Source organism: Epargyreus clarus, unplaced genomic scaffold, assembly GCF_041222505.1.
Source record: "Epargyreus clarus isolate Ecla_fem2 unplaced genomic scaffold, WU_Ecla_fem_2.2 ptg000012l, whole genome shotgun sequence".
Classification (NCBI taxonomy): Eukaryota; Metazoa; Arthropoda; class Insecta; order Lepidoptera; family Hesperiidae; genus Epargyreus; species Epargyreus clarus.
The window spans coordinates 2,288,387-2,314,610 of NW_027332220.1; the positions used below are offsets into that span (position 1 = coordinate 2,288,387).

The 26,224-nt window shown below is 36.7% G+C and overlaps 1 protein-coding gene across 1 annotated transcript; it reads right to left on the reverse strand.

The window, feature by feature from the left end:
* Positions 1–3,397: 3,397 nt before the first annotated feature.
* On the reverse strand, positions 3,398–25,965 carry LOC140746100 (uncharacterized). Its single transcript, XM_073078102.1, has 3 exons — positions 25,786–25,965; positions 24,697–24,860; positions 3,398–6,630 (listed from the first exon to the last, which is right to left on the reverse strand). Exons 2-3 carry the CDS (start codon positions 24,837–24,839, stop codon positions 3,702–3,704), a joined length of 3,072 nt encoding a protein of 1,023 aa, XP_072934203.1. The 5' UTR covers positions 24,840–24,860; positions 25,786–25,965; the 3' UTR covers positions 3,398–3,701.
* Between the last annotated feature and the right edge of the window lie 259 nt (positions 25,966–26,224).

The window sequence follows — 26,224 nt, forward strand, 5'->3', positions numbered from 1 at the left end:
ACAATTTTATTCGTAACTGATTTAACCTATGATCTATGAATATTACGACCGTGAAATCCGTATGTATAATTTTATTTTCATTTCCATAATGAGTACATGTTTAGACGAATATTAATGTTCTGCTATTACTTATAATAATCTGTTGAAACTACTTCTAGGTAACTTATTCTAATATAGTATATGATAAATGAGATTATATATGAATCTATTCCAGAGTTACTGCATTTTATATGTCGTATTTATTGGTATCCATATTTAATAGATAATATATTTATTTCTTACTATCCTAGTGAAGATGATGTATTTTGTGATGTAATCTTTAATTTAGAAATATTTGTAAAGAATATTTATAGTTATCTATAGTACTAAGTCTTTGATGCGATAAATTCTATACCTATTCTTCGTACGTCTTTATTAAAATTACTAACAGTTTAATGTTGAGAAAAAAATGACTATGTAGATTATAGCTTGATGAAAAAATATTGTAATCCAAATTGGCAGTATTTCTATATTTTTCATTTACCCATACGATACGAGCGGGAGGTAAATAAAAATATTGTCATTATAGATTACAATGTTTAATGAATCAAGTCATTACTTGCTAAATTCGTGTTATAATGTAGCTATATGTACTTGTATGTCATAGGTAGGTAATTGTCGAATTTTTAAAATAGTACGGTGTATTTCTGTTTCAATTAAGATACGTCACTTGGTAGAATGTATAAAATCTCTAAATAATTGGTTTGTTTTCTTTTTATTTTGAATTGTAACACAGATAATATAAAATTGTACCGATATTTATAGAATTTTGTTCAAAAATGTTTTTCTTACACTTTAAAATTTTTACGTATTAAATTGAAATTTACTTGAATGTCATGACGTTACGTACGCTTGTAATGCTCGTGGTTTGATTGTTAGATTTAGTTGTAAAACGCTAGCTCTGTAATAAATGTTACATTACTATCGAATGTGTAATACAAATTGTAAAATAATGCTAAAGAAGTGTTTTTGAGAGTAATTGTATATGTGTCAGCTGTCATTTGATTTCATTTTTATTGAAACAATTGGTAAAGGAGCATCCGTGTAGCTATGATAGTTGTGTAGGGAGCGACAATATTTGTTTCTCTGACGTTTACTTTGTGCAAATATCATGTCAATGTGCATGTCGAATATAAAGCATTTGGTGGTATATTTTAAAGAATGATTAATTATCACCACATAGCAATGAATACAGATTTAAAAGTAAACATTAAAAACTTTATCAATGTGTTCATTATTGTTTGAAAGTTCTTGATTTATTCATATTTGTAAACGTGGGAATGCAAATTTAGGTATTATATTTCTATTCAGTTGTATTCCCTTATATGTGCTTATGATAACCTGCATTATTATTGAAATTGAGAAGAATGCGCCTCATTTTTCTGCCAAAAATATAAAACAATCACAAGTTCAAGTTATACCAAATTATATTTTCCTAAAGGTTGAGAGGTTAGGCTTCACGCTTTGCTTAAGGCTTATTTGTAATTTTAGCGTATTTGTTATTGTTTAACTAGTTATAGTATCCGGCGCTTGCCGATTCGATAAGTGAATGGGTTGGATTATATGGGTAATCTGCGTTTTATAAAATATTCAGCGGTTTGATCATTTACGCACGATTCCATAGGAGATTGATTTTTACTAGTATACATAACTAGCTGGGCTTTTAAGTGGTATTAAATTTTGTGGAAAACACTAATGTCTTCAGTGTACCTGTTTTTTTTAGAAATAATTTACTTATAATTAAAGAAAGTTGATAAATTACAACCAAAATACATTTTGTTACTATATTTCCTTACTTGCAGACTGGTACTGCCGACTTATAGTAGGTATGTGTTTTAAATAATTGTAAAAATATATCGAATAAGTAATATATATATTTGAACCTTTGCAGTATCTGTTTATTTATACTGGATTTTTTTTGCACGCAATAATATATATTTTTATTTTATAGGCACTGTCTACCTAATTTTGATGTACATGTTTCAATTTTAATTAATTAAGATTGTTGAAGATGCATTTCACTTATGATATTATTTTTACCTATCTGTAACTTTGATTTGCATTGTATGATCGATTTTATACCCAGTGGTGTATAGAATAAGATTGTATTTAATTAAGTTTAATAAAATGTTGTGTACATGACATGTCTTTGTTATTTATATTTATGATCACCGGTGCTGTATTCTTTATTAAATTGCTTCCGCGATATAAATGTAGTAATGTTGCAAGCTTTGCAAAAAAATATGTACACGATACGGTACGTAACGTTAACTGTCGTATCTTTTTGCACTTTACTAATTAATAAGCCAAAAAGTATAATTTCTTACGTCCGTACATAGGTCAACACACACTTTTTGAAGTTATGCTTATTTTGGAACGTTTGGGAAAAATAAAAATATTAATTTTTCAAAACGATAAAGTAAAATCGATACTGTAAATCGAATTCGACGCTATGAAAGTACCAGGGTAGCATAAGTATAGAGGGAATTTTTCAGGAATTCATATTCATGCATCTCTTGCGCTCTAAGCGTCTGCAAATAAGTGCGAGTGGGACACAAGTACAGTTCTTTTCTGGCGTCATAACGCGTGAGTGAGATAGACAGATCCACATTGTATTATTTGTTCAACGCCATCTAGTATGCCGCGTGCGAACTATTTGCAACTGGCGTATTAAAGCACCAATAATCCTTACTTCTAATATTATAAATCCGAAAGTAACTCTGTCTGTCTGTCTGGTTGTCTTTTCTTCACGCCCAAACCACTGAACGGATTTTAATGAAATGTTGTACGAAGATAGTCTGAGACTCGAGAAAGGACATAGGATAGTTTTTATCCCGGAAATCCCACGGGAACTGGGGATGGTGATCTAAGATCGATTAATCGGAGAATCGATCTTTTGGACCCAAAACATCGATTATTTTAATCGATATTAGTAAGAATTGAATCGTAAACTATGCATTTGATCAAGTGATGATTTTTAGCAAAGTTGAGGGTACGAAATTTACAGTGTTATATATGTTAGTATGTTATATTATTTTCTTTTAAACGCGGGCGAAGCCGCGGGCAAAAACTAGTTTGTAATAAAATCCAATACCAGGGTCATATCACTGTAGAGGAGGTAATAAATTGTTTTAAATCCATAGGCAGACATGTATTTGTGTGTTCACGACATTATAATTTTTAGATTATATTTGACTTCTTTAATTCCACAACTAATGAAACGACTTTTCTAGGATTTAAAATTCAAAATCACGATATTATATATTCAAGATGACGGATTATATAATTTCTTACTTCAGCACACGCTTTTTATAATTTTTTCAACGAATCTTTATATTTTATGAAATAAAACTACGAATTAGGTATAAAACTTTTTTATTTCCAAGAACCTTACTTTTCATTACTTAATCTAAGCTTAATATAAAATACTACTAAAATGTAGCTGAACCATATCGCTATCACTTCGCGACGGTGGGCATAATCGTGTGCCTATTAGTCATAATTGTCTCCATAAATCTACTATGTACACGAAATAACACTTCAATAGAGTTCGTGAAATGGATGTATCGTCTAATACTACACTATATACACCGAAGCCGTGTCGATGGCGATCATTCGACACAATCTGAATCCGAGGAGAGTTCAGGAGTGTGGCCCGCGTGCTAGAGGACGTTTAGGTGTATGCGGCGGTCGTGTATCATGTTGAGGTGGCAGGTCTGCACGGCGCGCTGAGCGTCGAAGGCGGCGCGGAAGGCCACGCGCGCGTCGCCCGTGGGCTGCCCGCGCTCGTTGTACCGCCGGATCACGTCGTCCTGGGACAGCTCGAACTCCGAGAAGAAGGCCAGGATGTCGTCGATGGTCGCGCGGAAGGGCACGTTCTCCATGGACACCACGCAGCCGGGCGCGCCGAAGTCCTCCAGCGCGGGGTCCTCCTCGTCGGCGCGCGGCTCGCGCTCGCGACCGTTCTCGAAGGCGACGCCCCCGCGGCCGCGGCCGAAGCCCCGCCCGCGGCCGCGCTCGAACCCGCGCCCGCCTCGCTCGTTCCAGCCGCCCCTGCCACGGAAGCCCCCTCTCCCCTGATTGAAGTCTCCCCGGCCGTGATCGTACCCGCCTCGGCCCTGGTCGAAGCCCCCGCGGAGTTGGTCGAACCCGCCTCGATTGAACCCGCCCCGCTCGAAGCCTCCTCTATCGAACCCGCCGCGGCCTCGGTAAGGGCCTCGGGGAGGAAACCCTCCGCGCGGAGCTTCGAAGAACATCGCTGGACCGTTGCCGAGTAGACTCTCGCGTTTCACATCGGCCTGCTTGGGGCCCTCGAGGGCTTCCTCCACGACTCTCTTTGAAACTAGTTCGATTGTTAATCTGCTGTCTTCTAAATTTTGACCATGTTTTGCAACAGCCTGCAGAGCCTCCTGCGTTGACCGGAATTCACAGAAACATTCACCGGAAGGCGTACCGTTCGCGTCCAGCATTATGTGTATCCTTGCGGGTACTGCACCTGTGTCCGAGAGGAATGTTACAATGCTTCTATCGTTCGTTCCTCGCGGAAGCCCCTTCATGAGAATGCAATCGAGTGTTTCGTTTTCCATATCAACGGATAGGACGTGTGGTTTTGCCAATGGCCCTCCTGGAATTTGTTCCCCTTGATTAGGGAAAGGAGGTCGATTTGGCCAATTGTTAGCACCGGCCCGTGGCATATGGGGCATCCCAGGTCTACTTGGGAATGCTCCGAATTGCGGGCTTGGATATGGTGTTCCAAAGTTTTGAGGCTGCACTGGAAACTGTGGATTGGGGAAGAAGGGCGGTCCTTGAGGTTGCATCGGGGGGCCACCTTGAATCTGAGGTCCACCTTGCATTGCCGAGCCACCTTGCGGCGGTATCATTTGTGGCGACCCTTGGTCTATTGGCTGACGTCTCTGTCTAGGATCTCGTGGTCCGGGCAGGTCTTGCGATTGACCCATACCATTGGATGGATCTGTATCTTTACCCATTACAGTTAATTTTTCATTTTCATATTCTTCGGAAGTGGCGATCGTAATTGTTGGTTGTCGTCTTCCAAAAAGATATCTATCTTTAGATTCAAGAACTATCTTGGCGTCTTCAGGCTTTACAAACTGTACAAAAGCGACTTTAGATCGAGTGTTACGACAATCCTTGAGAGTTATTGATAAGAGTGAAAATTCGCTAAACGTCTTAATTATATCGTGTTCTTTAACAAAAGTGGGTAAATCGGACAATTTAATAATGTTAAACGCTGGCTGTGCATTATTTTCTTCAGTCTCAGCAATAACCAAACTAGGATCTTCATCATCATTGTCTTCGCGGAATGGTAGAAAGGAATCTACGGCGGATTCATAAGCTTCATCGTCTAAATGTTCAACATTTACTGGAGCACCTTTTAACTCGTTCACTTTCATGTGCAGAGCGAGTTGTTTGGACCGAGTGTCACAAAACCGAACGAAAATGTTGCCAGTGCGTCTTCCCATATTATCATTTATCATTTTAATGCCGTGCTTGTCTATCATGAACGGGAAGAAACGGCGTACGTCACCGTAACTTGTGTGGTTTGGTGCGTTCCTGATTGCAACACAACAGTCATGCTGTTGGTCATCAAATCGAGATGGCCGGTTCTCGCGACGGAAACTGCCGCCACCGCGAGGTGGGTTTCCCCCGCCGCGAATACTTGAGAACCTGCCTCCATTTTGATCGCCTTGAAAGGCGTTCGGATTACGTTTCTTACCCAGCTCCTGTAATTTGTTAAAGGTGTCTGCCAGCGCTGGGTCGCTGAACCGACTTTCATTTTCTCTCATGATTCCTGTCGGCCCATTTTGCATCCCACCGGGTTGCATCGGTCCTTGTGATTGCGTTAAATGTCCAGGCATCTTGTTGGGAAACTTAGATAACATTGGGCCCGAAATATCAGACACACCATCAAGAGATCGGTCTTGACTAACGTTGAGCGGTGATTTTCTGTCACGTTTATCGCGGGACCGTCGGGGCGACCTTTCTCGCGACCGACTGCGATCCTTTCGGTCCCGTTTGCGATCCCGTCGTTCTCTGCTACGGCTGCGGTCACGGCGTCTTCTCTCCCTCGACCGCGACCGATCCCGGCGATCTCTCTTGCGATCCTTCCTTTCTCTATCCCTGGACCTAGAACGAGATCGCGTGCGACGCCTATCTTTGTCCTGTTTCCGCACTTTATCTGGCTTATCATCATCTTTTTCCTCATCAAGGTTAACGGTGATTTGGGTGGGACTCGAAAGTGGCGCAGGTATTTCGATCACAGCGGGCTGCGGAATCTCCTGCGGGTTTCCTATGCCGGGGATACTGAAACTGGAGAGTGGGTTTGTGCCTAGAGCTGCGGAAAAGGGAGTAATGGCTGGAGCAGGTGTGGGTTGGGAGATGACGGGCGGTGCGGGGGGCGCGGCGGGGGCGGGCGACGCGGCCGCCGTTAGCGTCAGGATGGGCACGCTCTGCCGCGCCGCCTCGATCACTTTGTGCATCTCGGAGCGCGAACTGAGCAGCAACTTGACCTGGATCTCCTTGATCTTGCCGCCATTGAGCATCATCCCTTGACGAGCATCCTCATCCGTACTGTAACAATAGGAAACTATGTTCGATACTTTGCATAGCACATGACTGGTATATACTCTGTGAAAAGTTTGACTTAGGTAGGTATATGAGCGAAATTATTTTATCCAGAAATATTTATCTTTTTAAATTTTAGAATTTGTCTGGATTTTTAATTAGGTGATTTGTGTTCATAATTGATTATGCAATAACATAATAAACTCAAATTATGTAAAACATTGTATTTGTAAATTGTGCTCATTATAATTAGGTTTCTTAATAGACATTTTTTAGCAGACTTCAGACACTGCGTAAATTTTTGCCTAATTTATTGAGGGGCCTACGTATGCGAATTTGACCACTGGTCACAATTTTCCTCTATAAATGAGAAGGATGAGGCTATAGTTAAATAGGTACTTTCGTTTTTCTAAGATTAAAGTGGAAAACGCGCATGCAGTCCACCTGACGCTAAATGGTCCCTGACGCCCATGAACATCTGTAACTAACATTAAATAGGGGTTCTCATTAGAGCCGATCACAGATACGTTGCCGCTCCTCAGGATTATGATAGTAGTCTTATATCAAGTCAGTCAGCATCCATACCTTTTCCCGGAACCCTATATATACTTCACTATAGAAATAAGCGTGGCGGTGGTATCTACCCGGTCGTACTTACTAGTTCTATCACCTTTCGATGTGTGATAGAGTGTATCACAAATCATCTAATTAAAAATAGTAGGTAGTAATTTAATATTATTCATAAATTTAAAAGCTAAATCGTCAATGAAATATGAATATTATTTAAAATTCAACAATGCCGGTGGCATTACACGTTCGTTGGTCTCAAAACAAGAATTCATTTAGTTTTGTAATAGAGCTTGTGATGTACGAGGGCCAAACTGAAAGTTTTTAGAACTGGCCACGTATAAACATTATATTAAAAAAATAAGTTTAAATTTTGAAAATAGAACTCTTTACCAATATTATTAGGTATATATTTCAATCATTTGTCATTTGTTTTAAGATTTGGCGGCAAATTGAAAATTTTTTGTGCACGTCTCACGTCTCATTGCTTTCTCAAGATAAATTAATTTAAACAGCTGCATGTGTATATACTAATTAACTTACACAAAGTTTAAGCGTAGATGGGTGATTAGAATTACACACTACATTACCGCGCACTAGCAGTACTTGAGCATGATCAGTGGCGCCGCTACTTTATGCCACCGGCATAGATTAGTAAAGATACTTCGCCGCCTTTTTTTTAATTCTTGACAAATAAAACATTTTTAGAGTAAATTTACGAATAAATAACTAATACTGCGTCATTTTCATGATAATTAAATAATTTATAATAATAATTTCAAGTATTTTAGGGACATTTTAGCACGGAGACGTGGCAATTTTTTTTTTACGCAACTGTTTCAATTCTCAAAACTGGGTACATTTTCTTGTTAGGAGTGAGTAATCTTTACTAATCTATGGCCACCGGTGTAATGTGTAGGTTCTGACTAGCTTCACGTCCCTAAATTACTCGTACAATTACATTGCGTCAGTCCATTATAGTCAATGTCTACCCTAGTGACGTAGCTCATCATATCGTCTGCTACACAGCGGGTTTCTGGTTTGACCCCCGGCAGACATCTATGTGAAAAGTAAATTTCTTATCTGAGTGTCCGTGAGTTCGTCATTGCTGTATATCCATTCAGCTTCATCATCCGTGGCACCCTTAATTCATGAAAGGTCACTGAAGCTAAGAGTGTAGCTATTGTAAATTTTCTATACACTTTCCATAAATATACTTACTTTTCTTTATAAAAGAAAGTTACTAGAATAGATACACCGGGTCCTAAATAATGTATCTCGATAAACGATACCTAATAACGATAACGATTCCTAATAACGATTCAGGATTGACTCTGTCTTGAATAATATATCAAGATAGACTCAATCCTGGATCAATGGATTCAGGATTGAGTCTATCTTGATATATTATTCAAGATAGAGTCAATCCTGAATCCATGGATGGCATGGAATAACTATATGAACAATGCCAATGCATGGCTTCCTGTGATATGAATAATAGTGTTATATTTATTTGTTTTTGGTTTGTTCTTAAATTTTTATTTACCTACCTATCTTTAGTATAATCTATCACTCAATAAATCGAAGGAACTCGCAATGAAAATTTTTTGTTCCTAATGGTGGTGGATACCAGAGGCGCTGTATTCAGATGCTTTTAGGCAAACTCGATATTGAGGATGAACTCGCGTCGACTCGATCAAGTGTAAAAAAAATTTAAAGCTGTAATCTATTTAATGTATCTGTGGGGCATGGATATCTCCCAAAAAGTGAAGCATAAAAGAGCATAGAATACGGCGCGGCCCCGGCGTAACTCCAGGTAAGACACTATTTATATCTATAGACATTATAGTCCTGTTAAAAATTACAATTTTGGTCCTCAGCATGCAAGAGTACGCATTTTTAACTTTTGAATGTCATGGGGGGTGTGTAAAACTAAATCAAAATTCGTGGGGTTGCAATCTTGTCCCTCGGTCGCCATTTTGAAAATAGGATGCATATTGTTTTCACGCTCTATCAGATAAATAATTTGTGACACACAAAATTACAAGAGCAATTATGGTGTCCAATTGAATTATGTGCAACTTTGCTCTAAATAAAATTGCGTCCTCTGACATCTCTTGACATGTATTTCAGTGCTTGTACGGATCTCTTTTTTTTCTTTATCTTCGCCCTTTTTGACTCAAAAGATCGAAGATCGATTTTTGTGAATTGATTTATTGCCTTTCGATTTGAACCGATTCTGGCATCGATCTTTTTAACACGCTTTTATTAGCTTGGGTTATATGTATGTAATGTAATCTTTGAGCTCAATCTACACCATATTCTACAACACTGATTAATTTTAAACTTTGCACACGTATCAAGGACCGATGACAATACAATAATTTCATAACAGTTTCCCATTATCCTTATTAGATTAATTAATTCCCCAATTTATGAGCTTGTCATAGACTAAAAAATCAAAAATAAATAATAGTTAAAAAAATAAAAAAACACGCTTTTTTGCTAATCGAGCTAAAAACTAGAAAATACTTTTTAATTACATAGAGTTTAATATTACAGTAGGTACTAATATATGTTACAGTAGTAGATTTAACAATCAATCATAATGAATCACCTCAAATAAAATTTAAGTTATAATAAATGAATTCAGAGTAAAAACTATCCTCTCATATATAATTGCCAATAGAATGATTGTAACATTTAAAATATCAAACACCCCACGCTTTTTACTTGTAAGCGTTACTTTTTTTTTAATTATTATTTTTTCGGATAGAATCGCCATCCCTAATTGTAACCCAAATGTAACATTTCAGTGTCACGCTTGCGTGTCTATATTGAAAAATAGTATGAGCAGTGCAAGTGCATTGGAGACTGCCCGCGTTGTGCTTTTACATGCGGGGCGGGCGGCAGACACACGTGTCGGGCATCCGTTCAAAGAATTGTTTCTCAAATTTACTCGTGTCACACCTACGTCATGGGTCATCGGGTCACGTCACGGATGGGTCCGTCACGATATCGCGGGTGGCAAGCGGCGGCTGATCGCCGCAGATCTCGGGCTGTCGGGAGCGGACGCCCTCTTCGCACACACACGGCAGTTTTAGTTAAATGTCTCACTCGCATCGGGTGTTTATCGTCTTTTATAGTAATTTGTAGTAAGCAGCCGGGAGACCTCTTATAGCCGGGATGGTAAAACATCCGAGGTCATGTTCGTTTTATTTCGTACCTGAATTTCCCACATATGTGTATCCCAACAGTGTACCTAATATGCTTTGCAGTGTGTATTACACTATTTATTTTGTATTTAGATATACCAACCTATGATAGAACTGCAGAGAATGTTATGTATGTAATTAGCGCGTTTAAACTATTAGAATATTCAAGGAAGAAGCAGTAACCCTGCTAGACGATTCACTTCCACGCCACGGTGTCCCTTGCGACAACCTTTATAAGTCCTAAAAATAATGTTTCTAATATACCACCTGCTGCAAATTCTCAACATCTACCCAGGGTTGACGGGTAGAAATCAAGCAGCAACGAGTTGCCATCAAGTATTTAAGCCTTTTGTTCATTTCTTTTTAGAGGTGATGCACCAAATAAATAAAACAAGTAAGTTATTTAGGGGTAAAACCAACTAAGAAAGTCACCCTACATCCCACCTCCTAGGCAAAAAAGTCAATATCCAAGAGGTTACATGTTTCTGGATTTTTCTCTTGGAGGTCATTTTTGAACATCAATCTCATCAAAGGTTTCTCGCAAGAGTGGTATGCCTTCACATAATCGCGTGTGTACCTAATTAGCTACCTAATAAGATGGATTAACATTATCCACGGTTAAATAAATAACGTACGATACGTAAACTGTATATACAATATTTTGCCTGAAGGAGTATGGCCAGTAATAGGAGATTTGAATAGTATTCGTTTTTAACCGACTTCAAAAAGGAGGTGGTTATCAATTCGGCCGGTATCTTTTTTTTTTTTATGTATGTACACCAATTACTCCGCCGTTACTGGACCGATTTTAATAATTCTTTTTTTATTGTGTAGAGACGAGCTGCAAGTTGGTCCCATTTAAATATGGTTAGGATCCATCGATTGGTTCTGGAGAAAAAGAGGGGAACTCCTCCACCCATGTAAATATAACAGCCATAACTTCGCCGTTTATGAACTTATTTTAATGCCTTTCATTTCGTGTGTGGACAATTGCTACAAGTTGGTCCCATTTAAATATGATGAGGATCAGAGTGGGTTCTGGAGACAAAATATGTAACTCCTCAACCGATGGGAATAATTGAGTTGTGTTTGAAGATATTTAGTGTAGGTTCTAATGAAATTGCGAAGCCAGTTCATCATTGACTATTTGAGGGTCTGATAATGTGGCTCGGAGACAAAATATGTAACTCCTCAACCGATGGGAATAATTGAGTTGTGTTTGAAGATATTTAGTGTAGGTTCTAATGAAATTGCGAAGCCAGTACATCATTGACTATTTGAGGGTCTGATAATGTGGCTCGGAGATAAAATATGTAACTCCTCAACCGATGGGAATAATTGAGTTGTGTTTAAAGATATTTGGTGTAGGTTCTAATGAAATTGCAAAGCCACTTCATCATTGACTATTTAAGAGTCTGATAATGTGTCTCGGAGACAAAATATGTAACTCCTCAACCGATGGGAATAATTGAGTTGTGTTTGAAGATAGTTGGTGTAGGTTCTAATGAAATTGCGAAGCCAGTCCATCATTGACTATTTAGTTAGGTTAGGTTGGAACATATAAGACAATATACAACTAAGCGAGCAGGGCGCGGTAGCGCCCTGCGAGCGGGCGGTTCCAATCAATGTAAATTCAGACCTTACCGTAATTCATGATCACGTTTATACAATTTTTATATTGTATTAATATAAATGTTATTATGTCATCACTAAAAAGGGTGAAAAAAATTTTTTAACAAAAAATACAACCGACTTCTATGTCACTACAAAGTTTCTGAAGTCGGCGCTCAATATATTTCGTTGGATAACGATGTAAACAGCGTGTCTAATATGAGCGCCGACTTCAGAAATATGTACTAAACCTACATTATTTGAATTATTTTTTACTTTGTAATGACATAGAAGTCGGTTGTATTTTTTGTTAAAAAATTTTTCATAGCACTTCTCTACGTACCTACTTGGTTCTTGAAGATGAAGAAGATAAGAAACACAAGAAAATCCGTTGAGGGCTGCCATTAAATGAACCAGTTTTGTAGTTTTATAATAACATGAATAATTTGTTTTTTTTTCTTTGTTTAGTTATATGTCTTTATGTTGAAATTTAAAACAATTAGTGACATACGAGTATATTGTCTTACACGGCGTGAAACCGATTTGTACCTCTTTTACAAGATGGCGGCCGAGGTACCTACAAGAGCTCCCCATAAACTTAGATTTACCTTCGCACAAACCCACCCTTGACATCAAAAAAGTATAATCGTGTCAGAGCAGACGTTTGCACGCTAAATTTATAGAGACTAACATTTATAACATCTCAACTGATCAGACGTTTTATAATAATAAATAATATAATTAACATTTTTCTTTTCACTAATAATGATTAATCAAATTATAATACTAATTTGCTTAACCATTAAGGTTCAATATTTATTCTAATGTATGATAAGTTCGTATTTAGGTATGAATACAGAATATGCAGACGTAATGTCGATTATAATAAGTTTAGAAAATCGATTACCTAAACCTATCAAAACTTAGTTTCCCACGGTCAAAGTTTATCGGAGCTAAAACATTCTAAATGGCGTAAAGTCAGATATCTAAAATACATAATAATAATATGGTCCCATCGTACGATGTACGAATTTCACTTGTAGGTATACTTATAAGTCCATTCATTCCAATATACGTCCAGTGGATTTTTGTCGTCGGGAGATGAAGATTAAAAAAATACAGAATTCATCTGCTGGAGTGCTCACACGTGTCACAAATATCAGTACTTAACTCCACAGGCACATACTTACAGGCGTACCCTAAAAACTGCGCAGGTCCGGTGTGGACGTCCGACACAGGCCTAGGATCCGCCATGGGCTTCCGTTGTCACGACCCGCGGTACGAGGAGTGGCCGCGCACACTTGATTTGGAGAAACCAAATAAGCGAGCAGGAGCCCATCGCGTGCGGCCGCCGCGCGTCTAGAAATCCGTCGCACGCACGTTTTTTATACCATTGCTCAACTACGCGAGCGTCCAACCGCGTCAATTTTAGCGTACGTCTTTAGACTATGTGCCACTTCAACTGCATGTACGCACCAATGCGGAAAGTCAGACGGTGTCAGCGCGCGTTACACTGTTTCCTACTTTTCTATTGATGTTAAATCGACTGCTACTACTACCACTACGGCTACTATTGTTAGCATAATATAATTCCATGTATACAGAGGGCCTGACTATATAAGTTGGTTTAAACCCACACAACTCTTTCCTTTTAACAAAGTCAATTCACTAACAACTGACGCTTTTTAAATCAATGATATGGAGTGTAGAGGTACCTAAGTACAGTTCTCTTGTATATCCGAGTGTCCATCAAAAGTCGTTAAATTAAGTTCTGTTTAAATTATTCAAATATTCAACAGAGCTCACTCACTTTACTCTATCTAAAACTGCTAAATCATTTTACTCTTGTACTGCTATACTAGCACTATTTTGAACTGTTATTTTCTGATTTAAATTTAACACTTTTTCAAATTTACTTGATATATTTCTCATATGAGACAGTACTTCTTACCACTACAGTCCACAATAAAAAAATAGGCTATCCTGTAAAATAGTAGGATAAGGAGAACTAATTCTTTTACAAAAATGATATCTCTATAGATCTACAGATAATTCAATAAATGGAAACAATTTAAAGAAAAGATATATAAAAGAGTTGATAAACAAATATTAGTGTAAGCAACATTTCGTTAAATAAAATAAATCTTGTTCGCCACGCCTTCTTGAGAATCTATTGTGTGTTTCAATATCATACAAGTTCGCAAAATAAATACTTTTTTACATTTGTTTTTATAATTCAAATATTTTGGCAACGCTTTTGTGGTCAACTTAGATAACAATACTATTCTATAATAAGTCAGAAGTTGTGATTAATAGTATTACTTCTCCTACAATAATCTGTCATATATGAATCAAACGCATTGCAATAGTAAATAGCTTGAAAGTAACTATCAATTTATATTTAATTAGAGACAGGTTTTCACACTGGACCATTACTACGGTGGTAGGGTTTTAATACAGAACAGATCGTACCACCACGAAATCAACCGGCACATCGGTAGTAACCATAGATATATTATCCTACTGACGGTAGTAACGTATTTTTATAATAAAGTTGGTGAGCAGAGATCCATCAACCATAACGAATATGTAGGTACACGTAATAAAGGTTACGTTTAAAGTTTGCATTTATGTTCACATCTAAGTTTACTTCATTAAATTTTAAGGCGGCGAAGTATCTTTACTTATCAAAGTTTCACGTAGTAAACTCTATATTTAGATTTTATGTTATCACTAAAAGGAGTTTTTTTTAACAAAAAATAGAACCGTCTTCAATGTCACTACAAATTGAAAAATAATTTAAATATAAGTTGGTTAGATTTATACTTCTGAAGTCGGCACTTGAAAAACTAAGTACCTACTAATTTCTCAAAATTTTGTTAAACTGATATTAGGCCATAACATGACGTTGTCCCTGTAGTTCCGGGACCAGAATAGGGCTACGGTATCCTCTGCCTGTCGTAAGAGGCGACATACATATTCTACCCATTACGGGGTATTCGAATTGGAAATATTGTCAAGAGGATAGCAAATATTTCTGGCATATAAACCTTAAATAAAGTTAGTGATATAGAAAAAAAATACGGTGGCCAGTGACAATTGAAATCCTAAGACCTCGTATCATCTATCGAAAGAGGTGAAGGCCCTCCAAGTGTCAAGTTACAAGTAATTTAATTAAAAAAACAAAAACCCGACTGCACTAAAAAGGCTGAAGTACAATATCCAAAAACGTGAAATAGGAGTTTCATTATTTTTATCCAGAAAGCCAAAAACAAAAGATGTTCAAACAATATTATCCTATTTTATCATCGTTGTGCTCAATAACGTTATATAAAGAACCTATGTATAAAATTCCAGCACGCTTAAGTTCAGCGGTTTCCCTTTACTTTGATGTACACACTGACACTCATTTAGTGAGCAACTTACTCATTTAGTCAGACAGTCATCGCGATGTGTTATATTAATGTACATATATATTATATGGTGTATATGTAATCTCCTTTTAATTTCCTTTATTTTGATACCCTAACTCGATAGGTTTGGTCAACGTTTTTTAAAACGTGTTACTATTTCGGAAAAAATCCACTATTTACGCTCTATACAATATATAATTTCAGTAATTCAAAGCTCCAGTCATTATTTGACCTCGTTAGAGGTAGAATTTCATTACTTTTATCCAACAAGCCAGATACAAAATTTCATAGTCGTTTCTTAAAAATGTTCAAATTAACTTTTAACCCTTATTTTACCCTCTACGGGGTTGATTTTTCGGAAAGGGATAAATAGGTGTGTCCTTATTTCTCTCCAGAAAGTCAAATACTAAACTTTATAGAAGTTGCTTCAAAATCAAAGGATTTAAAAAAAACTGTAATACCCCATTTTACCCTCTTAGGGGTAGAATTTCCTAAATCTTTCTTAGATTCTTAGGCCTTTATTAGAACTTATTTACGCTATATAGCGAACCTATGTGCAAGATTTCAGAACTCTAAATTGAGCGGTTTTGGCTGTACGTTGATTTCTGAAAAATGAAAAAGTCATTTAGTTTGTCAGTCAGTTAGTCATCTTGCTGTTTTATATACATACAAATATGTTTTTATAATCTTCGTTTAATTTCCTTTTATTTGATACCATACTCGATATGTTCGGTAAACTTTTTTTTTAAATGTGTTAGTATTTCGCGCCAAAAATCCGCCATTTTAATTTTTTTTCTAATCCTTATCTAAGGACACTCGGGTCACTGAGACGAATAAAATGACACCTTAATTGTCGACGGTCATCCAGTCGTTTGTTACATCCGACCAAATAAAGAAAGACAAACATACAAGATACGCGCGAAAAACATAACCCTTCCTTGGCAGTCGGGTAAACATAGTTTTATGAAAACTAATAACATTCATCAATCACCAAATTAGAAAAAAAGAAAGAAAAAAGTTGAAAGAGGTAGTGTTAACTTTGTTTGTAAAAAGTTCAAAATTCAGACAAACAATGTGGGCTACAATGATGACGTTATTTCATATAAACTAGTTGTTATATGTTGGGCCCAAAGCCTAAAAATAAAAAACAATGTTTAATACTGAAAAGATAATGTAAACTCTAACTACGAGTCCCTGTAGTTCCGGGACCAGAATAGGGTTACGGTATCCCCTGCCTGTCGTAAGGGCTTCCGGGGTTTCGAGCGGTAAGAATGAGAGCTCAAACCGCCCGGCCAGCGGCCCCGGGAAGGACGACGATATGTGTGGTCGCATACCGTCGTGTATAACAGACGGTGTGGCGAGCGGCAGGTGAGCACCAGGGCGGAGCATGACGGGGCAACGCGCTAAGAGGACTTCGGTTGCGTTCCTCTGGAGATTCCGGAGTCCTTTACGCAGCGCCGGGACCGGCCACCGGGGGGGTTTTGTGCGGTAAGAATCTCACATAACTCTGTGTCGCTCCCACGGCACCGGGTATCTTTCGAAGGTTTCCCCCTCGGAAAACAAAAAAAAAACTAACTTCGAAGCAGTATAAAAATAAACTTCGGTTTTTACAAACTATTTATCTTAAAAATTTAGTCAAGATCACGTTAATTTAAGAAGTAACGATAAGTATATTCAAATATGTGTCTATTTTCTGTTGAAGGATAAGTTACTGCAAACTGTAGAAGTTAAAGACTAATTACTGACGGAGCGATTTTCAACTGCACCCGCCACGGTAGCGGAATCGCAACATAGAATAAGAAAATAGAAGTAAAAGATACTTTCCAATTTCAGGTCGCAGTTTTTTGACCACACCATGCGTTGTTTACGAATACCGCAGCAAAAGCAGGAAACTTATGGTTGTAGAACCGCGCATGCCACCGTCACCTGGGGTCACTGCAGGTATGCCGCGCATCCGACGATCAAATCGTTAGCAGGATATAGTCCGCGCCAAATTGCTTGTCTGCTCCGAATATAGAAACCTGTCGCGGCGCAATAGCAAATTGTAGTTATAAGCGGGTCGAAGACAGCGCGGAACCCCCCTGATACCCGCTCTCGCCCACGGGTACATAGCTGCGTTAGTGTGCCTTTACTGTTGCTACGGAGTATATGCTTGTGGTTGTGTTAGACCGCATTGGCTCTCTGTCCTACACCTGCGCGCAACAACCTCAGAGCGGATTAGAAGATTGGCGCGGACTATAAGCGAGTAAAGGTAGTCCGTTTCTGTTATTTCTCACCTACTCAGATTTGAAATGAAGAAAGCAAGACAGTCCGTTTCTCATATTTCTCATCTAGTCAGATTCAGATTAGGAAGACACACATACACGTATTTTAGCGTATCACGTTTTGTTAAGCAGATTATAACAGTTCTGGAAATGTAATTATTATACCGAATTTAAGGTCTTAAATACCTACATGCATTTGAGACAAGCGTGGGTAGGTACAATTTAATCATAAAAAGCTTGTTAATATCCGGATATATCTCGATAAATAATATTACCTACATATAATTTTAAATGCATATTGGTTGTATAACATGTGGTCTACCGAAAACACTTTCAGAATTGTAAATTTTTATATTCATGTTGATCTTGCACATATCTACACATGAAAATTCACACGCACTTGCAAATTCACGACAGTTGGTATCCTGAAAGGTGTGAGCATCCCTAAAAAAATCAACCGAAATATATAGTTTGTTGTTGATCCCGTTGATCTAGAAAGTGACAAATAAGATAACCGAACCTATGAAGGGTAGAGAGTGGTAGAGATAAGAACCATCTCATGTAGAAAATCTCGAATATTCAGTTGTAAGCAGCTAGAATATCAGTTCGAAAAGCTCCCCAAAATGGCGCTAGTGTAGCAAAAGGATACGAAATGAATTTAGCAGTTGTAGACATAGTAGTGTGTAGAGTTTAAAAATTTAATATTGAGTATTACCACAGTAGTTGACAGAACAGCAATATATAGAGCCTAAACTTTTTACGAAGTCAAAAATAAATTCGTAAATATTCCTGGTGCTTGTTTAAAATTTACCCACCGCGCCACCATGATTAAAATACTTTTTATGGACACTAACGATACACAGAAGAGAATAACAGGCAGCGTTCTTAATCCAAGATTCCTTTATCTCAGCCTTTGATAACATTTAAGTTAAGCGTATGATTTTTTGCATTTTTACTTCAGTAAAGTAAATTTGTATAATAACTTCACTTACTTCTAACCAAAAAAAAATGGAATGTAACACCCAACTTACGTCCTACACAAACTCAGGAAGTCCAAGAAACAGCAAAATTGAAGGATATATAAAAGTAGTATATAACGCGAGAAAAGTGAATAAGAATTTTGACATACATTATTTATTAAGTTAAATTGACTTAGGTGAACTTAATAAATTATAAGCTTAAAACTTTATGAAATTTGGAATAAAGAAATAGCTAAAATCGATATTAAGATCTTTAGTGTTATTCAACCATTTGATGTATTACATCTCGTATCGCTGCTAAGCCTCGAGGTGATTCCATTAACCGAAATCAAGGGTCTGGGTGTTTTGGTGCCGAATGGCAGCTGAGACTGGTCTAGTTTCCGCCAACTTGTGTGCCAAGATTTAGCAGTTTTGCACTTGTTGTTCGAAAGAGACTAACTTAGAGATTAGAATTCCCGAAAGGAAGTCGTGGTTTATGTATAAACCGCAAAAAACGCGAACCCGGAGTTATGTGTATACTGCTCTATACTCTCTAGCGACTTAATTTTGTGTCCGCCGTTCATCACATCGTAATAGCCTGTGTTCATGATAGTTTGCAGCTTCTATAGCACCTGGTGAGATGTCTCCGCTGTTCGATGAACCTTGGAGACCACGAGAGACAACATTCTACGAGTAACATTTTAAATTTTAAATAATAAAGACTTTGTATTTGTAATTTCTTAAATTAGCATACTATATGATTGTAAGTCATCTGTAGTAATTGGCAAATATTAGTTTTTACTTTTTCTTTAGAAACCGATTTATCTCCTTGTAACTGAAGGTAGACACAAAAATTAAATTGTGCAATTAAAATACTAAAAGCCTGTTTTTTTTATTTTTCTTATTTGCTTTTTGTTGCCAGGCTGAGGAGACTATATTTATACTATTGTAGGTGAGACGTCCTATCAAATGTTTTAGTTCCCTGTTTTACGTATTTTTCCTTTATGGGCCACACGGCCTAGCCCGTTTGCTGTGTTAGTAAGGAAAACGATACATTTACATAGTTGTAATGCATAAATATAATTAAAACTAAAGTTAGCTAAAAGAAGAGTCTCAACAGACAGAAAGATAGGATTTGTGAAGTGTTATTACAGAAGCAAACTGAAAGGGTGTTTCGAGAAGACTCTTCGTACCAAGTTAACTGTTGCTAACGGATCTGTTGCCTCTGATATTAACTGGGCTAGGTGAGGTGAACGTTGAAGAGTAGAAATGGGCGACCGTAGCGATGTCGCGGCAAACACGTCGAGCATACCAGAGTAAACATACGTTAGAGAATAGTTACCCCGATAACGACCCCAAAGCTTATAAGTCGTTTAATAGTTTGTTAAAATTAAGAATATTGGAGAAGATTCTTTTTCGTAGCAACTGAAATTATTTTGTTATTAAATCAAATAAATATTTGTTGAAATGGACTATCCTTTGAGGTTTAAATGAAATTCACTTGCTGATTCGGTCCATCATAGTGAAATTAGTACCCATGTGTAACATGTGCAATTTTATGCAAAAAAATATATTTGGGATGATTTTTTCTGTACTGAATAAAAAAATATTCGCTATGTTCAGTCTATTATTAGTAAGCTTAAACATTCACAATTTTGTCGTTTCATCACTTTATCTTTCAGTAGAAGGATTACGGTATGAGTACGGCATTTCTTATTCACTAGGGCTCATATGTTCCATCCATCCATCCATCAGCCTTTTGAGGTCCACTGCTGGACATAGGCCTCCCCTAATTGGCGCCACTCCAACCGGTCCCGTGCCCTTTGAATCCAGCGGTTTCCCGCCGTCTTCTTCAGGTCGTCGGTCCACCTGGTCGGGGGGCGGCCTGAACTCCTTTTGCCTACGCGTGGTCGCCACTTGAGGACCTTTCTTCCCCATCGGTTATCGGTCCTCCGAGCGATGTGGCCGGTCCATTGCCACTTCAGCATGCTAATTTTGAGAGCTATGTCGGTAAGCTTAGTTCGTCTACGGATTTCATCATTGCGAATCATGTCTCGTAGCGAAATACCAAGCATAGCTCTCTCCATAGCACGCTGAGCGACTCTGAGCTTTCGAACGAGGCCTACAGTAAAGGACCCCGTTTCGGCGCCGTAGGTCATCACTGGCAACACACATTGCTCGAATAGTTTCGACTTCAGGCACTGAGGAATTTTGGACGAGAAGATACTCCGTAACTTCCCGAACGCTCACATGTTACAATAATTTTCATATACAGGCTACCTGCTGGTATAGTACACTTATACTTCTATCAAAATGCACCTAAAATAAATAGTTTCGACCGACATATCTAACATGCAGGGGACGCATTAGGGCGGTGCGACAGCACCGGGGGCCCCCATACCCGGAGCGCAGAAAACACCCAAGCGTCTATGTTTAGTAAACAGGCTAGGCTATTAATTGAACGGCTACTTGAGCTATTTGAACATACATATTACAGTTTTGTTTCGATATGGCAGTTCATAAAAAAATTAAATTAAATTACCAAGATTTGATTACTTTGACACTCAATCAATTTTTTTTTAGCAAAGGCCGTAATTCAGGTATAGTTCGTGCCAAACTGCTAGTCCGCTCTGAAGTTGTTGCGAGCAGGTGTAGTCATACAATTTGCTATGACGACGCGATTCATTTCTATATTCAAAGCGTACTAGCACTTTTACGGGGACTATGCACGTTTCGTCTTTGACCCACTCCCAGAATTCTCAACGGCAACCCCGTGCATATTGCATGCCCTAATGTTCATCTTTATACATACACGTCTTTACCAATTAAAGTAGCATTTGTTTCATGTCAGCCGTCCTTTACTCGCATACTAAATTAACTTGTTGAAGTCTCCCTGACCAGTGTGTGCGTAGCACACATGATAGGAAAAGTATGTATGAATTGCAGCTGGTATGTCCGCATGCGGACCAGATCAGCTAATTAGCAAAACCGTGTGACATGAAAGAGAAATGAGTATCTCTTAAGAGAAATGTATTAGTTGGTGTTTATCGTTTTAAGTTTAAAAAAAACTTAACTATTTTTTTTAAATACCCCCTAGGTGTAGTGTGGTATGTAGCGTTGTGTGCATATCTAAATGTAGCATGGAACAGAAACAGTTACAATAAAGACATCAACATGGCAATACGCTTTTTATTGTAAGAGCTCCCTTAACGCAGTCAGTCTCTACGTACACAACGAACACTACAATAGATAATATGATCAACAATTCTATTTTGAAAATTAAGCAGTTGGACATTTTGGTAAAGTCACTTAGGACCAGAGATTTTTTGCCATCTTGATATTTTATATAAGCAAAATATTTTATATAAGCAAATAGCATTTTTTGTCAGGAGAGATTGAATTTTCTCGTAGTTATGTAGACTTATATTATTCGCGTTATACATAAAATTGTTGACACGAGCCAATAGTTTTGTTAATGTACCTACGTTTGTGAATATCTTATCGTTAAATTCCTACTGTCTATTAGCCTAAATGGCGGTTGAAATAGATTGTTGATGATAATTCATGTATAAATTTGGTATTATAACACATAGTAGTGGGGTAGATACGTAGTCTGTGTCAGGTATAAGAACTCGGCAGTTGTTCATACAAGGTTAATGTTATTTAGTTGAAGTACGTAATAATATTAGAATGGTTCTATATTATCAAGATTTTAGCACATGTAATAGTAGGACTCCGATGACATACCCGTATAGATGTATTGTGTCCAGACGTTACCTGAAAGTTTTTGGACTTGAATTTGATACAGACGAGGGATGTATAGTACATATAGCTAGCCTGTATACTTTGGGCATACGGGCAAACGTAACTTCATATTTCCACACGGAAATCAGTCATAAGTTTATTTTTCTCCATAAATATAGACATAATACGTATAGATATAAATATTAACTAGATAATATCAACGAATCAGAAGAAAAGGTTAGTCAGGTAAAACGGCTAGGATAAGCTAAAACCTAATACAGATCCCAAGATCCCAAGGTTGTCTATGTATTTTACGCACTCAGTTTGCTACACGATGTGCAAAACATTGTAAACAGTGTACGTCCGACGATGTAGGCAATCGCAATATATTTTGTAGCTTATTTATTTTCTTTTCTCAAACTGAGTAGACTGTCCACTAAGGACAATGTAACGTAATAAATTAAATCAGTTATTATTATAAAAATCTTCGAAGATAAGTGAACGTAAATGTATATATAAAAAAATCTTGCAAGCACAAAATATACAGATTTTTACATACTGAAATTCACTAGATAGTGAAGAGAAAGTTCTGGGAAATTTTCAGCATACTAAACCGTAGATTCCCTATATAAACTAACTTAAAAAATTAATGGAAATTGACAACTTAGAGTTCTTTCAATAATTACTACTTTTTACTAGTATGTGACCATTGAATGTGACAATGTTATTTTTTTACTTACCCATATTTCCACTCTGTGGACATCTTTACACAAAATATTTCTATTTAAATAATATTTTTCTTTGTCATACTACAAATGTGTCCATATGATTATTTTTGTCTCAAGTATATTCTTGTGTTAAGGCAATTTTTACTACTGATTAAATTATGAGCGAGCAATAAATGATGTAACTCACGCGACGCCATTTCTCATGATCTCTCTCGATACTTATTTACTAGTAGATTTCTGAAATGTACCTCCAAGAGCTAACTTCGAATACCCCATATAAATATGCCTGCCTTACTACCCTACATTGCACATACTCAACGCAGTGTACTTAGTATCTTCAAAGTATGTAGAGCCCAGCACAATTTTTGTTATCTATAAAAATGCACATATGCACGAACTATATGTAATACATACCAACACTTCTCGAGACAATAATATGCTTTGTTTTTATGGATACTACAAACCACTATGCCCAACTTAGATAACTTACAGACTATAGTAAATGTAGTATATTTGCCGATAACCATATGTCGAACATAGTAGGCACATGTCTCCCATTACATTCAAGTGCCTAATATGTTGCACTAAATTTCTCTAGCGTAGATTTCCTTGCCTCTATATGTGTTTGTGTATCTTTTTAGTAGGTCTTACATCGTGGACCTGCTAGCCGCCATCAAGTTTATGGACTTAATTTATGGAAAATCTTTTGCTTACTAACAAAGTGACGTCATATCGGATGACAAAAAAATGACATTCGAAGAACAGACTAAAATAGTGAAATTTAAAATTATACGAAACTGATATCAATAAGAGTTGACAGCCACTTGAATTTTACAAAATCTATCATAAACAGGTAATCTTAGATTTTTGTCTAATGTAGGTGCATATTATATAAGTTTATCAGTGTGTAATAGAAGTAATAAGGTTTTTAAATTATATATTTATATGATTTTACCAGAGTAAAGTAGAAATTTTTGTAAAGTAGAAATTGTCCAGTTGATTAACAGATGTTTGTCTATTTGTAATTAACATATCTTTCCCAGATACATTATGCAATTTTATTCAATATCAATACTGCTTTAGATCCTTTACCAGGAATCGAACCTTTCTGATAACAGTAGAATACATATAGAATGTGTATAATTAACAAGTGACTAAGTCAGTAACTAATAATTATGTGTATTAAATATTTTTTGACTTGTTTTGTTTTATAAATAGTATAGTACTTTTTATTTTCATATATCTAAGAGGGTTTAAAGACAGAGTATGTTGTGGGTCATTTATTGAAAAATAAATATAAATATTATCTTACAAGTGTTTACACATAATGAGATCAAGATTATTATAGACCATTCCCATGAAACGTGGTTGAAGTAGGGATATCTTAGTATCTTTAATGATTTTGCAATCTGCCTTATGGCTTGTGTAGTCAAAAAGCCTATAACCAACCTAAAATTAAATACTATGTACTATTTAAGGTATCTTTGACATAGATTACCTGTTACTTACACTGGCATTATATTATGTAGTGATTTTTATTTTTAAGAATTTGTGATTAACGTCATATCTACCTGAAGGCTATGAATGCGTCTCCAAGCTCTCCGCCTACGATGTGCACGCCCCCCTCAGGTATGGAGAGGCCCCGAAAGAAATTTCTAATGTCGAGGGCATTTGCCGACCACGGAAGGTTCTGGAGTCTTATGATGACGCTCATGGTTACTGGTGTACTCGGTACCTATAAAAAGGGAAACAGCCCATCCATTGTTTGATTTCATAAATTATTTAGGGACTCGCACTGCTAGATGCATATTGTATTCTCTATTTAGCTCTGTGTATACAATTTAAATATAGACACAGACGCAAAAGAAATTATAATTCAGTGTTTACATTTCTGTCTCACAACTGTATTCCAGGATATTTCAGTGTTTTGTCAGTGACCTATTTAATTAGGTGTAGTAGGTTATATTTCATTTAAAATTGGTGTTTCAATTCATAACATGACCTACCTACATGGTTATAATTATAAGAATTAATATGATGGATTCTCAATATATTATGGTACCATAGATTAGTATATGGTACTTTAACATTTTAATTTATTTTGAAGTTGACTTTACAAAACTCAATTCATTTATAAGGATCTTTTAGATATAGCTTGTCTAAAAGTTGTAGTGATAGCAATGTAAAACAAAGTTTTAATAATAGGGTAATTATACTGAATAATTGATGTAGGTAAATATGATAAAAACATAATGGCCAGTGCAAAACATGGCTGCCGCGTTTTGTAACATATTTGCAGATTACGCGCCATTATAGTATAACAAGTTTTGAATTTGGAATGGTACAAAAATAAAAATAAGTTCCTTCTTTTTTAGTTAATCACTTATTTATCAGAGTACCTATACTAAGTAATTGACAATACCTACGTTTTATCACTACATCCACCTACTTACTAGAAGAATTCACTGAATAGTCATCTTATAGTAAAAGTAATAGAAAAATAGATTGTGTTGTAACTTTTATCGTAAAATGTAAAAATAAACAAATAAAGACCACAAAAGAATGATCCTTGAATAGTATTAGCAAAATACATTTAGATAGTAATGATATGACGACGACGCCATTGGCATTACCTTTTTTTGAGGCTTATTTTCACTTACCTACAATAATCCTAACTCTGCCTCGACGCACGAATTTAGGAAAGGTCAGACATTTTAAAACACAATCAGTTCACAGCAGAATCAATAAATTATCACATACAGTAAAATAATATTTCAAGATCATCCAACGACACGCGAAGTGAGACGGACAAGAGAGGAGAACAAAATGGCGCCTAATTTTGCTGGCTGGCACAACATTGTCGATTAGTAAAAACGTCATAAAAATGGCATGGGACTTATCAGCATTCAGCCTGTATATACGCATCAAATAATATTTTGTATTTGTTAATTTATTTTATATTTGCTTTATAGTTCATAACGTATTAACGACAATAAAATATGATAATATAGAGTTAATGCAGGAAAAGTTTATCATTATTTTTCTTTTTTTAAATCAAATATCAATTTTTTATACCAAAATAATGCTATTATTTAAGCT